Raw genomic sequence first — 16,258 nt, 5'->3', positions numbered from 1 at the left:
TCTGCATTTGTTACGAATAATGCGTGGATAATTTATTCTGGTGCTACTGAACATATGACTTGTGATTCTAGACAGGTAGAAACCCTAAAACCATCCACCAAAACTGTCGTCAGTGTCACCAATGGTAATCCTGCCCCTGTTATCAGGGAAGGAACTGTCTCCCTTTCAGATACCCTTAGTCTTGATACCGTACTTGTTGTGCCTTCTCTTGACTATAATTTATTATCTGTTGCTCAAATAACAGTCGTCCTGCATTGTCTTGTGATTTTTTGGCTTTCTTTTTGTGTTTTTAAGGACATTCGGACTCGCAAGACGATTGGTTATGGTATTCGGAAAGGGAAGCTCTACTACTTGGAGCTGACATCAAACAGTTCTCGAATGTTGACTCAAGCTCTTGCTGTGGACGGAAATCCAGGGGATAGGAATAAAGCTTCGGAGGTTTGGTTGTGGCATCGTCGACTTGGACATGCTTCTTTCGGCTATCTACGGAGGTTGTTTCCTAGCCTATTTGTTAAGCATGATGTTTCTAGCTTTAAATGTGGTGTTTGTGAACTAGCTAAAAGTCATCGTGCTTCGTTTCCATCTAGTTTGAATAAAAGTTCTGTTCCATTTATGATAATTCATTCTGATGTTTGGGGTCCATCTAAAACTACTACATTTGATGGTGCTCATTGGTTCGTTACTTTTATTGATGACTACACACGTATGACTTGGGTTTGTTTGATGAAGTCCAAAGGTGAAGTTACTTCTTTGTTTCAACAGTTTTACAAAATGGTACAAGTACAATATAAGTTACAAATACAGGTTCTCATGAGTGATAATGGTGGCGAATATGTTAACTCTGAACTTCGTGCCTTTCTTGATTATCATGGGATTGCTCATCAAACTACATGTCCATACACTCCACAACAAAATGGGGTTGCCGAAAGCAAGAACCGTCAGCTTCTGGAGGTTGTTCGTGCTTCTTTACTCGATGCTCGTCTCCCGTTATCCTATTGGGGAGAAGCTCTCACCTCAGCTGCGTATCTCATTAATCGTGTTCCATCCCAATCGGTTGATATTCAGACACCCATTCAGGCACTTTCTTCACATGTTGAGGCTCTTGCAGTCCCTAATTTTCCACCTCATGTGTTTGGTTGTGTGGCCTTCGTTCATCTTCATAAACAACAACGAAGTAAGCTTGAACCTCGAGCCTTACGATGTGTGTTTGTGGGGTATGCATCAAGGAAAAAAGGATACCGTTGTTATCACCCACCGACGAATAAGTTGTTTGTCACTATGGATGTTGCGTTTCATGAGAATGATATGTACTTTGCCAATCCCGAGTCTTCCCTTCAGGGGGAGAATCAGAAAGAAGTTCAAACTCTTGATTATACTATTCCAGATATAGATAGAGTGAATGATTTGGATTTAAGTGGTGATGTCTTGGAAATAAGTGGTGATCATTCACATAAAAATAATGATGTGAATGAATTGGAATTAAGTGGTAATGTCTTGAAGACAAGTGGTGATCATTCACATGGAAACAATATTGAAAACCTTGAAAGGGACGAGTTGACATCGCCAGATAACTCATTGGCTGATAGCTCACTGCCAGTTTCCTCACCACTGGACAGCCTTGTGTCGCCAGCTACCTCACAGTCGATCTTGAGTCCCAATAACCATAATCAATCGTCTTCGATCCCGGATGCACCACCAACACGTCGTCTCCCTGATCGCGTCAACCGAGGTATTCCTAAACTTACTTATGAAGCCGACCCTAAATGCAAAACTAGGTATCCGGTGAGTAAGCCCAACCCTGAGTCTAATGTGTTATACCCGTTAAGTAATTATGTGTCTACCAGTCACCTGTCAGAATCAAATAAGTCGTTTGTGCATCAATTATCTACTGTATCTATTCCTAACAGTGTGCAGGAGGCTTTAACTGATCCACATTGGCAAGTAGCAATGAATGAAGAGTTGAAGTCTTTGAAGAAGAATGCTACGTGGGAGATCACAGATTTGCCAGCTGGCAAGAAACCTGTGGGATGCAAATGGGTCTATACTGTGAAATACAAAGCAGATGGGACGGTGGATCGTTTCAAGGCAAGACTGGTAGCAAAAGGATACACTAAAAAATATGGAATCGACTACACATATACATTTGCGCCTGTAGCCAAGATCAACACAGTTCGTGTTTTGTTATCCTTGGTTGCAAATCTTAATTGGCCCTTACAACAGTTTGGTGTGAAGAACGCCTTCTTGCATGGAGACTTAACAGAAGAGATTTATATGGATCTTCCACCGGGATGTAATGCTCCAGATAAATACAAAAGATAAGTGTGCAGGTTGAAGAAATCCTTTTATGGCTTGAAGCAGTCCCCTCAAGCATGGTTCGGAAGATTCACAAAATCTATGAGAGCATTTGGTTACAGACAAAGTAACTCTGATCATACTTTGTTCCTGAAAAGACAGAATGGGAAGCTTACTTCACTTATTGTGTATGTAGACGATATGGTGGTAACAGGTAATGATCCGGAAGAATGTGCGGCCTTGCAAAGATACCTGTCTACAGAATTTGAAATGAAGGACCTTGGATCCCTGAAATATTTTTTAGGGATTGAGGTGTCGATAAGCAGTTCTGGAATTTTTTTGTCTCAGAGGAAGTATATTATTGATTTGTTGCACGAAACTGGCATGTCAGCTTGTCAGCCAGTAGCTACACCATTAGAAGAAGGATTGAAGCTTAGTGTTGATCCTAATCAAGTACCAGTTGACAAAGGAAGTTACCTAAGGTTAGTAGGCTGTTTGATGTATTTGGCACACACAAGACCGGACCTTGCTTATGCCTTGAGTGTAGTGAGTCAATACATGCATGATCCTGGAGAACAACATATGAATGCCGTGATGAGAATATTGCGATATTTGAAGGGAAGTCCGGGTAAAGGAATTTTGTTTAAGAGGAATAATCACTTTAGTGTTGAAGGTTATACTGATGCAGACTGGGCAGGTTCCATTGATGATAGACGCTCAACATCAGGTTACTTTACGTTTGTTGGGGGTAACTTGGTTACATGGAGAAGTAAGAAACAGAATGTGGTTGCCCGTTCCAGTGAAGAAGCAGAATACAGAGGTATGGCTTTGGGGATTTGTGAAATTTTGTGGCTTAAGCTTCTATTAAGTGATTTGGGTATACAACATGATCAGCCTATGAAATTATTTTGTGATAATAAAGCTGCTCGTGACATTGCACATAATCCGGTACAACATGATAGAACAAAGCATGTTGAAATTGATCGGTTCTTCATCAAAGAAAAATTGGAAGGGAAAATAATTGAAGTACCGGCGATAAGAACAGAAGATCAGTTGGCAGATATCCTCACAAAAGCTGTTTTGAGTCACAAGTTTTCAAGTTTCTTACACAAGTTGGGCATGAGCGACATATATGCACCAACTTGAGGGGGAGTGTTGACTTTTGTATTTTAGGTAGGATCCCTAATTGATATGTAATCCCATGTAATCACTTGTAATTAGTTTTCTTTCCTTTTATGTTAGGGTTGTACACCTATAAGTTCCTCTTATTGAGAAGAATATATCATTATTCAAAGCATTCTCTTTTGTTTGATCATTGGGTTTCATATTATATAATCTATGTTTGAAATTTAGATTTTGAGGCAACTAATATTAATATTATCCATGATATATATACCTAGTTGGTAGGTTTTGAATATAATTTATGTTTGAAAAATTAACTAGGGTTTAACGGATGTGATAGTTTTAATAAGTTGGGTACTTGTTTGGAATGTTTAAAAAAGTTAAGACCAATTTGGAATGACACTAAAATGTTATGGAGTTTTAGGTACTTAATCCTATTATTTAATTAATAATGTTTTGGAATTAGCTCGTCTAATCCTTGATTTGATTTGATGGTGATTCCTTACTTCATTGAGTTGGTCTTCAATAAGGAAAACTTTAAAGATAGGACTTGGTTATTTGTCATATCTTTAATACCTTTGACTTTTCTCATTGTCATAGTCATGAGCTTGGAGAAGTTGTAGTTAGCAGCTCAGGTTTTCTTGAGAGTTGAACTGCGCGTGGAAGGAATGTGGGCCGCTCCAATTTAATGAGGGCATTATCATATCTTGTGGGTAAAAGTCCACGTGTCATTTTCAAGATTTTATATATTATTTTTGGCTCCACAGCATGTTGGGATCTGACATGAAGTGGTGTTTACATCCCCAGTGGGGTTATAACCGGTGGGGTTATAATATAAAATTTTTACATGTCCAAAACATTTTAACAATATCCAAACTCGGAACTTCCATATACAATTTCCAAGTATAATCTTTAGATGATAATAAAGACAACGAAGAGTTTCATTTATAATGAAGGTGAACATATGTTAATCGTAAGAGAGGAGGGGGAAGGGGGGGGGGGGGTGGTCCTTTATGATTATTAAGTTGCGTTTTCTACGGTCTTTAGTCTTGAGGTTGTTGAATGATATTAAAATGGTAAAAATGCATGGCTGATAGAAGTTAAAAAGAGATTTACAGTATCTGTATATGGAGAAACTCGCCTTGTTGGATGGCCAACCGGACTCGAACCCCAACCCATTGCAAGAAAACAACTCTTTTTGCCTTTTATCAGGATTCATGAGGCTCAAGATCATTGAGAATCTGCAATCTTCAAATCCAATGATATGGCCTCACTCTTGTTTATTTCTAAACAGTATGTAAATGGCCTTTGTGGAAAGTTTTGACAAATAAATATCTATATCACCCATTGGATAACACGCTGGATCTCACCTCACTGTATATATGTACCTTTTCAATTTTCATCTGCTTAAAGATGCCTATTTCTTGTATAAAGTTTCCAAGCTTTCTGCGAAAAAAGTTACCTAGCTAGCTTTCTAACAAAGATATTAATTTAAAATTGGTTAAAAATGAGAGCTTCTACAAAGAAAGTCATCTTCATATGAATCGTCATTTGGCTAATTTTCTTCTCTTTGTAATCTACAACATTAATTATTATTAAGTGAAGATTATAAAGGATTCATTATGAAAGGGAGACTAAAGTTAGTGTTCGTTTTTCTATTGATGAAATAGTCCACCCAACATATTAGATTATTGGACGCGAGGATTGTGATCCTCCTCCTCTAACTTTTATATAACCATTGTACCTCATCAATGAAGAATAAACCCTTTCCTGGAAAGTTTTTCTTCAAATGAAAATGCATTAAAGAAATTGATATTTCTTTAATTGTGCACATCATGAATCGTTAGAAAATATCTCAACACAACATATAGAGTTTGAAGAAAATATATTAACACCACAAGTATGGATATTTCATTCACTCTAAAACAAATGAAAGAAAAAGATCACTCGGCTTAGTTAGGGTTGGGGGTTTTTTTTTTTTGCGGTGGGGGGGGGGGGGGGGGGTTGTAGTTGTTGGGGTCATGCATGTATAAAAGGAATGGGAGAGTGGGAGAGTGGGGGGGATTGCAGTGTCTGTAAATAGGCGGCAATGGTTTTGTCGCATTTGGTTGTTTCAGACTTGACAATGAAATGACTAATGGCCGGATGTGGGCTCTCTCCAAAAGGCAAGCACTCACCTGAGCATGCTCCGTCTGCACCCGCTCCTGTTTTTCTCAGTTTGGCTCTTTGCTTGACCCCGGGCTCTAACATCACCAATTGACTCTGTTTTCTTTTTTGGACGAATTGAGTATGAGAGAGAGTACCGAGAAGATAGTCTATGCAGACAAAAACATTTGTCAAACAGTAACAAAAAAATTTCGTTCCCAGACAATAAAAACGAAAAATCAATCATTTTATTTTCTACAGCTACATCACATATATGCTTCAGTTTTAAAAATACATGCAATTTACTTGTCACGGCCCAATCCCAACATATGTCCATAATCAACACGTAACATCTTAAAAAATCCGTATCTAACATACCTTGCCTCCGAAATATGGGCAAAGCACAACTCAAGAATCGAGTCGCATAGTAATTTTTCATATGCTTTATGGCTGCATCTAACATTCTCGATAGACTGCTTACGTACCCTAAACAAGGATCAAGTCATTCGTAGTTCGTCATTTATTAACTCTAAACTTTCCGTAAAACACTTCTAGCAGAAAATATAGAGTACCACACTACACATCAACCATAAGCCAAACAACAATTGTGATCTTGCAATGCACACAATTATGCCATTCACACACATATGCTTTCCAACACTATTCCACAGTCATATCAATCAATAACATTTACAACGCACCAAAATGCAGGGTTAGAGCGACACAGTTCGGCCGAAGCCTATATCTTTGAAGAATGGGATTTCGAACCACTCAACGAAATCCAACAACATCGGGTTCCGAACCACTCAACTGAACCAAAATACCAAACGGGATTTCGGACCACTCAACGAAATCCAAACCAAGATACGATTTCGGACCACTTAACGAAATCGCAGAGTAAAAGGGATTCTAGACCTCTCAACGGAATCCGAGTGGATACGATTCCGGACCACTCAACGAAATCGTGGAGTACAATGGATCAGACCACTCAATGAAATACAAGACAGGATACGATTACGAACTACTCAACAGAATCACAGAGCACGAGGGATTCCGGACCTCTCAACGAAATCTAGACGTCAACTGAACCCCAGCAGATACCTAGTTCCGGATCACTCAACGGAACCGAGCGGAAGGCCAAGGAACATATCAATAGCTCGAAGAAACAAAACATGAACCAAGTGCTCAATTTGCAAAGGCCTAACGAAATGAAACAAAGCACAAGTACTAAATTTAGAACGGGTCAACGAAGCAAGGAATGAAACAATGAAATGGGTTATGAAACAAGCTTCGAAGCAACAAACCCCATGACAACGGGTTAACGGTCCACTACTAGCCCTCACATTCCATCACATCATACCAATTATACAAATCAAATCACATTTCAAATATGCGTCAAATTACTTTTCATCCAACAATTCAACAAGCACTTCAAATCACATTTCACAAATATCATCAATACACAAGTCAAATCACAACTAATAAACATCGATCACTAATCACATTTCAATAGATTCACATTATATAATCAAATGATATCCAACTAAAATATGATCGCCTATCGAAATGTACCAAGTACAACTAATCCTCATCACCTCTAGAATGCCTATGGTCCCTCCATCGTGGGTATACCAAGCAAAACCATAAGCATAATCTTATCCTGCAGGCAATGATCACCCATCGCGGATATATCAAGCATGATCACCCCTCAATACGTATGGTCCCCCATCGTGGATATACCAAGTAGGACCACATCCTAACTCCAGGTAGTGATCACCCATCGTGAATATACCAAACATGATCACCCCTAGAATGCATATGGTCCCCCATTGTGGATAAACCAAGCAGAACCATAAACATAGTCTAATTGTGCAGGCAGTGATCACCCATCATGGATATACCAAGCATGATCACCCCTGAAATACATATGGTCCCCTATCGCGGATTCACCAAGCAGGACCATCCATGTACCACTACTACATGGTGCAGTTAGAACAACACACAACCTACCCCTACTTCAACCCCTATGATTTACGATTCCACGTATTAGCTAGTTTTGTTAACTCACACCCTCCAAAGTTTCTAGGAACACCCGAACCCAATCCAATTTATAAAAGCATGAACGAATGGTAACACACAACAATCATGGATATTACTAAGCAATGAAATGACTAATTACAAATTATAAACATGCCTAGCAGAGACATTATTTTAGTACAACTTATAATTCAAATAACAACACTGATATAAGGCAATGGTAATTTAAAAGAAATTTGCGGAAGAGTTGAGTAAGGTAACAACACTCACCTCTCCACAAAAGCTGTAGAAATAACTGTTTTGATCACCAAGTTAACGCTCACTTTTAAACACTCAAAACTAGACCAAATGGTACAAACTTAAAAGAGTTTTGAAGCTCGTTTTATGTACTTTTAAAAACCATATAAGATTTGTAGGAAACAGAGCTCTAAATTGGAACTTATGCCAGATATAAAGTGGGGTCCCAAAACTGGAAATGCAAAACTTGCTGTTGTCTGGCAGCTTTGCAAGACTTGGTTTTGATCAATCAAAAGATTCAAAACTCAATGGAATTTAGTGAAATCAGATGAGTTTAATCATGGACATGCCTAGTTTTAAAATACATAAAATTGGACCAAACAAAATCACAAAGCCCGGGAAAACAAGAACTAAAGTAAGCTACTTGAAAACATAGTTAAGTTTTATGCAATTTTAGAACCCATACTCATTTAATTCAAATTAGAACTTCAGAACACTTCCACACAATCCATAAATCATGTTTCTAACCTCTATTTATATCCTACTCAACAATTAGCAAGAATTGACCTTTTAACCCAAACCTAAGGACGTGATATTTGATCAACACACCCATAAAAGAATTGAAAGTAATAAGAATTTTAATTACTACTTTAGCCTTGTAATGTTCAAAACCTTGTATATATACACATAACTAAAATCCAGGAAATAGCCTCTTACATATATTTTTCATCCAAGTAAATAGTAAAAATTAAAGCATATGAATACAGATATATACACACATGCCAATTCGTCAAAAGCACAAATGAGCATTCATCCTTTCCAATATATAAATGAGAAATTATAATACTGAATGAGTGGACACTAATCCAGAAGAATTCACAAGACTGGGTGTTTATAAGAATCGATAATTGGGAAACCGATAGGACCAGTGATTCGAAAATTTTTAGGCGTAATCCCTACTGAGAGCAAATAAGTTAGACAGACTTGTGGATTGATATACCAGCAGTTGAAGTACTCTATGCTTAAGAGCAGAGTGGTCAATCCAATAGAGAACACCCATCAAAAGAGAAAAAAATCAGAAGCTTCCAGGCCCAATTGGAAGCAGTTCCTTCCTCTCTTCTTTCTCTTCTTTTCTTTCCATCTCAGCCGTCCATGTGTCACTTCCTCACTGCTCCAGATTTTGCTAGAGCCTTCTAGAAATGAAGGTTAAATTTACTAAAATGTCCCGACTTTAAACGTTAATAACTCCTTCGTTATAGCTCCAAATTGCAATCCATTTGTGATCATGCATTCGTATCGACATGTACTATCCAAATATGTAAAGAAATCTGAAAAATTATGAAAGGATCAAATACGTCCGCGAAAATTCTGTTTAGTTCATTAAGGCCGTTTTCATCATTTTACTTATACGCCACAAATATATAAGCGTTGAAACTACGAATACGAATACAAAATACGTAATTTTAAATAATGAAATCCAGGGATGAGATTTCACATTACTCACAATACCTCACTACAGTTTTTAATTATTTGGCTCTTTACATGCAAGTGTAAGGGTTTACCATCCGGATTACCCTCAAAATCTAAACCAAGTATTGTGGCCTCACCAATAATACATCCACAATCTGCATCAGCATATAAATTGTAAGGAGGGACTATGTTTATTTTCAAGACCATGGTCATGAGTTTGATTTTAATTAGCGCGGAACACGACGGACATCAATCCAATGTGTGATGGCAGCCTTATGTATGAATTGTCGTACTTGATTGAGAAGGGACTCCAACAACATTTCAACACACAGTAATATCTGGCAACGTACAATTCACCCTAAGAAATGGTAAAGGGGGACTCTCTGCCACCTCATATTTTTTATAGAATATTTTATAATGTTGGCAAATCAATTATCTTTAAACTGTGAGGTATCAAAAAGTCTGAGAATTCCATTTAAGAGAGTTGTCTTAACGTTTCTCCATAATTAAAGACTTGGTTTTTTCGTACACTGGAAGATAGTAGAAACTGGTCTTTGCAATCCATCATTTGTCTTTTACAAAAGGTCCAATATGTATTTGGATTGAGACAATGGGGAGCTCATTCATAACAATATGTTTTGACCTTCATGCCCAAAAAGTAAAGTTCGAAAATCATTATCGAAAATAAATGGCTATTTCCTGAATTAACTTGTTGATGATGTTCGAACACTATTGCAAGTAATACGTATATCATCGACATAAATAAGCAGACAAATGCGGAGTCTGAAATGTAAATAGAGAATAATTACTCTAGAAGCCTCGAAGCCCAAATGCTCGAGGTGATTAGAAAAGTATGGGAACCAAAATAACCCGACGTGTTTGTGTTAAGCCTAAAGGTGACCGGCAAGGCTTGAAAATATAGGCTTGAAAATATATAATTGGCGCTGGGGGTCAATAAACCCTGCGGATGCTTTGCTTCATATAAACTTCATCCATTAAATTTTTAAGTGAAAGCTTTGCAAGTTCAATTGTTTCATGCAGAGGCGAATTATATTTAGGGCCAGAGGGGGCACGTTCCCCTCAAGCTTCGGGCCTTAAAAGTGGTAGTTTGAGCAGGAATCAGCCTGTCTTAAATCGCACATGTCTTCGTCGTTCAATATGAAGTCAAATTACACTACGGCAAATGATATTCAACTCATCATCACCACAAATTATATTACTCACTCCTCATTCAAAACCACCAGAAGGCGGATACAAAGTTTAGTTGTAGAGTTGATTCTGGCAGCTCACGAAGAAGAATTCCCTCATCTCAAACGTCTAATAAATTTGACCTCCTAACCCTATGCATATATAACTTATCTATTAATGTTCAATACAACAATATTGACCCTAAAGATACAATTAAAATGGCAGAAAGGGTGAGGATGTACACTATAAAATGTCTCACTTAAAACTTAAAATTGAAAAAAAAAAATGGCATTGCAAGCACTCTTTTTGGAATTCTATGATGGCCTACATCTGTCATTGCTTAGTTGCCCACCATAAACGTTATTCTAGCTTCGCCATTTATGCCATGGCCACGCAAAATGAACTGCAACAAACTAAACTAAGCGAATTATCACATGACTGAACGTTTCTCCATGATCCAAACTTTGATGTTCGCCATTCATCACGCTTTTGAGCATTGACTAAACATGTGGGATCAACCAAATTGGTAACAGTAAGAATATTATAGCATACTTTGGATTAGGCTAATAAACAACCATGGTAATAGTCAGAATATTAGCATACTTTGGACTAGTTAAAAAAAAACCCCTTACGCGACTAAATTTTGCGTGACAAAACACACATCGTCGCGCAAATCCACTTTGTACGATGAAATTTTAAAAATTGTCGCTCAATGTATTTATAAAAAATTATTTTTTAAAACCTTTGCACGACAATCCAAATATTTTGTCACCTAAATCCAATTTATTTTCTTTTTTATGTAATTTTATATTTTAAATTGTAAAATAAAATTATTTTCATACTTTTTTATTATTATTTTTAAATTTTGCGCGACGAAATCCAAGTATTTCGTCATCTAAACCCAATTTATTTATTTATTATTTAATTTTACCTTTTATACTGTTAAACTAAATTATTTTCTTTATTTTTATTACTTTTTTTTTGTACGGCGAATCAACATTTCGTCGCTTAAACCCTATTTATTTAATTTTATATTTTATATTGTTGAACTAAATTATTTTATTTTATTTTTGTTATTTTCTTTGCGAGACGAATTAACATTTCGTTGCCCAAACACTATTTATTTATATTTTAAATTGCAAAATAAAATTATTTCCTTTTTTATTTATATTTTAAATTGCTAAATATTTCGTCAAGCAAAGTACCTTCGCGCAATGAAGACTAATTTTCGTTGTGCAAACCCTATCTTCACGAGCTTTGTGCAACGAACCCTGCGTGACAAATTTTGCCACACAAGATTTTGAGTGACAAAATCATACTTTGCACAACAAAACTTATTTCGTTGCACAAAGTTTTTTTGTAACCATCGGATGAGAGGTAGTATTAACCACAAGTAAGAATTCATTGAGAAGTAAGAATTCTGAATTCATGTTATTTTTAGTATGGAATAAATCAATCATGAAAGATTAAAAGGAGGTTTTGTGCAACCATGTGCACAACATAAACCTCTTGTTGCAACAGTTGCAATTCATTTCTTGTATTTCAAGTCCATTTTTCTCACTCCTTGTTGATTTAAGAAAAAAGACACGAGGTTTGACAAAAAAGAAAAGAAAAAAAAATACAAGAGTAAAAGTATGTTGATATGACTATCTAATATCTCACATATCTGATTCTTATGGATAAGATTTCAGAATTATAATCTTAAGTTCCTTTTCAAGAAAAAAATTGCATAGTCAATCGTTGGCTGGCAAATTTAGACAAAATCCAAAATCAACACTGAAATTGTAAGAAAAAAAAAATTATTTCATCACTAAAACAAGATTGAACTATGTAACAGTCCTCTAAAACTACTCTCTCCCTATTGGGAAAGATAAAACCACTTTCTCCAAAACCAACATATTTGACGCGTTATTTTTTATTTTTTGTTAGAGCATATTTGACAAGTTATTAGAGTAACACAATTGATAAAAAAAATTAGGGTGGACGTGATAAAATTGACAATTATATTTCCAATTTTAATATGCTGAAACAAAAGTCAGATTCCATCATTAAAAATGTATTAACTCAATAATCTTTTAACCCACTAGCTATAGGAATATTTATCAAATATAGCAAAAAATTAACCCTTAATTTCAAAAAGAGTAAATTGTAGCTATGATCCTTTAACTTTAACTCAATTGGAGCAATGGTCCCTCAACTAAAAATCAATTACCATTGGTCTCTCAACTCATCAAAACGTGCAGCTATGATCCCTCAACTAAAAATTCATTACCATTGGTCCCTCAACTTTAATTCAACTGGAGAAATGGTCTCTTAACTTTAACTCAATTGTAGCAATGGTCATTCCAACATAACTTGTTTTGACAAAAATTTTGACGTAGTTGACAAAAATGACCATAATTACACCCTTTGATGAGTTGAAGGACCCTAATTATATAAATGGTTATTCCAACATAACTTATTTTGACAAAATTGATGAAAAGGACTATAGCTACACATTTTGATAAGTTGAGGGACCAATGGTAATGGATTTTTAGTTGAGGGACCATTGCTCCAATTTCATTAAAGTTGAGGGACCAATATTGCTACAATTTACTCTTTCAAAAATGTCACTTTTTGTAACATCTTTCAAATATATCTAAAATTCCACCTAAATAGACACAAATACCCTCAAATTTAACAATCAAACAAATTAAAGGTTTTTTTAGCCAAAATGATTCGTGACATTGACATAACTCCTTAATCTGGTCCTTAATAATTAATGATAACCAATAGTAGTGTTCTTGAATTTGTCTATCATGAATCATTTTAGTCTTTCTTTGAATTTGTCCATCGTGATCATTTTAGTTTTTTTTTTGTGAAAAATTTGTCAATTGCTCTGTTAGTGTGATGATGTAGCGCCACGTGGGTCTCACAAATACAATCATATAACGATATGTGAATTAACTTTAAAAACTATTTTTATATTTAAAGCTAAAAATGATATTAGTAAGAAAAAAAGGTGTTGAAGGCATGATTGAAAATCCAATGCTCTCACTTGCGGTAACCACGGCAGCGCTCAATGTCGGTGATAAGGGGGTCAAAGGGGATAGGGTTGTGGTGGTGGAGTGTAGAAGCGAAGGTGAAGTTGGACCCGAGCTTGGGGAGACAGTAGCTACAAAACCTTTAATTTATTTAATTGTTAAATTTGAGGGTATTTGTGTCTATTTAAGTGAAATTTTAGATATATTTGAAAGTTTTTATAAAAAGTGACATTTTTTAAATTTGGAGTTGATAAATAGAGACCTTGTTTTAGGAAACCAAATATCTTTTACCATTCTTCTCATGAAAGGACGAACATAACTTCTAAATTCACGTGTGCCCTTTTAATGAAGAGTAACGAAAGTTAGGATTTGGACCTTAATTGCCTACGGAGATGACCATAGAAGTTTGCTTAATAACTTTTTCACCACTAGGATGATATTAAAAGTGCACTGTCACCACAAGAACCACAAAATTTTTTGGCCTAAGAGTATTTATGCCTACACTGAGCTCTAAAATTTGTATTCCCCTCACTAAAGTTCGTATGTCCTTTAATCCTTTTAAATTTATTCGATCCGACAGTCAAAAATTAGAAATGTGTGTGAAAAGTAAAATATGGTGTGTAAATAACACTACGCCACCACCTTTTTTTTATCAAGAAATTCATCCTATCAAATATTAAAAAGGATATAACCAGTTTTCCTCTCCTGCGCATGGATTGCGCCATCAGTTTTTTAAATGAATCTCGTTCTTTCATATTTTTAGAATGAGAAGGAGTGGCTGCGATGAAGTTTCAGAAAAATAGTTGCTTGGCATCCTCTACAGAGAACCCACATAAACGACGTTACTTGGCATCCTGTATCCCTCGATCTCTTCGTCCCACGCCAGCGGCACAATATCACCGGAGAACGGTGAGATACATAAAAATCCCATCGATTTCTCACCGGGATCTGAGAATCTAGCAGAGTTACGTTCTCTGCGTGTGATTGTTCCATTCTTCTTCATCTTCATTCTTTCTGTGCTCCCAGATAGCAGATAATCCAAAAGCTTTATTCTCTTGTGCCTGTTATTGACACCTGGCCATGAAGAACGCAAGCAGACCTTGTAGCAAAATCCTCAAATCATACATCTTTTTTTCATTTCCTTTGGGTTGCTTCATTCTTTGCTGCAGCTATTTTTCTGAAAATTCATCATAACAACTCGTTTTAATTTATATTAAAAAAAAAAAAAAACTGAAAGGCTGATATTGATTTAAAAAAAAAAAACCACCTTCATGGGGTCATGCTACACATACAAGTGAAGCCAAGTTGGAGCTAGCTAGCATCATAATTAAGCATTTTTCGGGAAAATTCTTCCATGATACGACTCACCTAATTTAATTGGATTATTTTTCTCTTGGAGTTTTGTGAATCCAGATCATGCTACGAGCATTGGAGTATAATCTCCCTTTTTATTGGTTGTTCAATTTCTTTTGATATTTCCTGCCAAACCCGGGATTGTGGTCCAATAGTTTTGGAGGGATTTTTTTTAATGTGATCAGTACATAGGATGATACATCACGTGTCATTATACAAATTGTGGGATATGTGTGTTAAAAAGTTAATAACTTAAAAAATTAAATTTCTCACCACTTCTATTAAAACACGTGGTGTACCACTTGTGTTCCCGTCACAATAAAAAATTTCTTCTGATTTTAAGTCGGTAACTGTGTTTCAAAGTTATTTTATTGATAAAGAATGATGACAAATGTCACCAATCCTCCTCTTGTATTAATGGTAATTTTATCTTTATATCTTATCTTTTGATTAAGAAAGATTACGCGAGAACCAAAAGAAGAAACATGAGTGTTTAGAATATTGAAACATATATGTGGAAAGAAAATAATAATACTTTATAAATTAATTTGAGTTTCAAAGAAAAACACATACAAGATTTATTTAAGGAATGTTCCTCAAAACTCTTTTTTTTTTTGTCGTATACATTTAAAGGACTGTTTTGAGGGAAAAAAAACTCATTGATCAAATTATTATTAGGCGTTTTTGAAAAAACCTTGTGCTAGATTACATATTCAATTTAATCCCTTGAGGTGTGCTTTTATCAAAATTTATATTCAATTTTTGTTATTTAATGTGTATTTTTATTTAATCTCTCCACATTAAATTTTAATTTTATTAATATGCACATATTTAGTTATTTAATTTTAAATGAACATAAATTAGAAAATATTAAAAGAAATTTGTGATACAAAAATATATAAATACATAAGTGTACAGATATGACTGTGCCGAAATATATAAAATTGATTTTTTTATGCCAAAATATTTTTACCTACATGATTGTACCGAAATATATTATAATGAACCTTAATATATGTACCGAAATGTATTATATTGAATTAATATACCTAAATATCAATACCAAAATGTACGTACCGAAATGTATGTACTGAAATATAGTATATTGAATTAATGTACCTAAAAGTCAATACTCAAATGGGTGTAACAAAATATACGTACCGAAATGCATTATATTGAATTAATGTACCTATATGTTTGTATCGATGGATATACCGAAATATTCAAATGTATTAATGTACCTAAATGAAGAACATACAAAATTGCTATCAGAATATATATTATACATTAAAATAAAATAAATAGATAAATAAAACATCAAAATATAACTAATAAATGAGATGATTAAATGTACTAGGGACTAAAGTTGAATTTTAATCTTACACAAGGCT

The 16,258-nt window shown here is 35.3% G+C and overlaps 1 protein-coding gene across 1 annotated transcript; it reads left to right on the top strand.

Annotated features, from left to right (window-relative positions):
- Window positions 1-2,394: 2,394 nt before the first annotated feature.
- Window positions 2,395-4,037, top strand: LOC126586845 (uncharacterized mitochondrial protein AtMg00810-like). Its single transcript, XM_050251812.1, has 2 exons — window positions 2,395-3,112; window positions 4,015-4,037. The coding sequence occupies exons 1-2, from the start codon at window positions 2,395-2,397 to the stop codon at window positions 4,035-4,037; spliced, it is 741 nt and encodes a 246-aa protein (XP_050107769.1).
- The last annotated feature ends 12,221 nt before the right edge of the window (window positions 4,038-16,258 follow it).

Source organism: Malus sylvestris, chromosome 10, assembly GCF_916048215.2.
Source record: "Malus sylvestris chromosome 10, drMalSylv7.2, whole genome shotgun sequence".
Taxonomy (NCBI): domain Eukaryota; kingdom Viridiplantae; phylum Streptophyta; class Magnoliopsida; order Rosales; family Rosaceae; genus Malus; species Malus sylvestris.
This window is presented reverse-complemented; position numbering and strand designations above follow the sequence as displayed.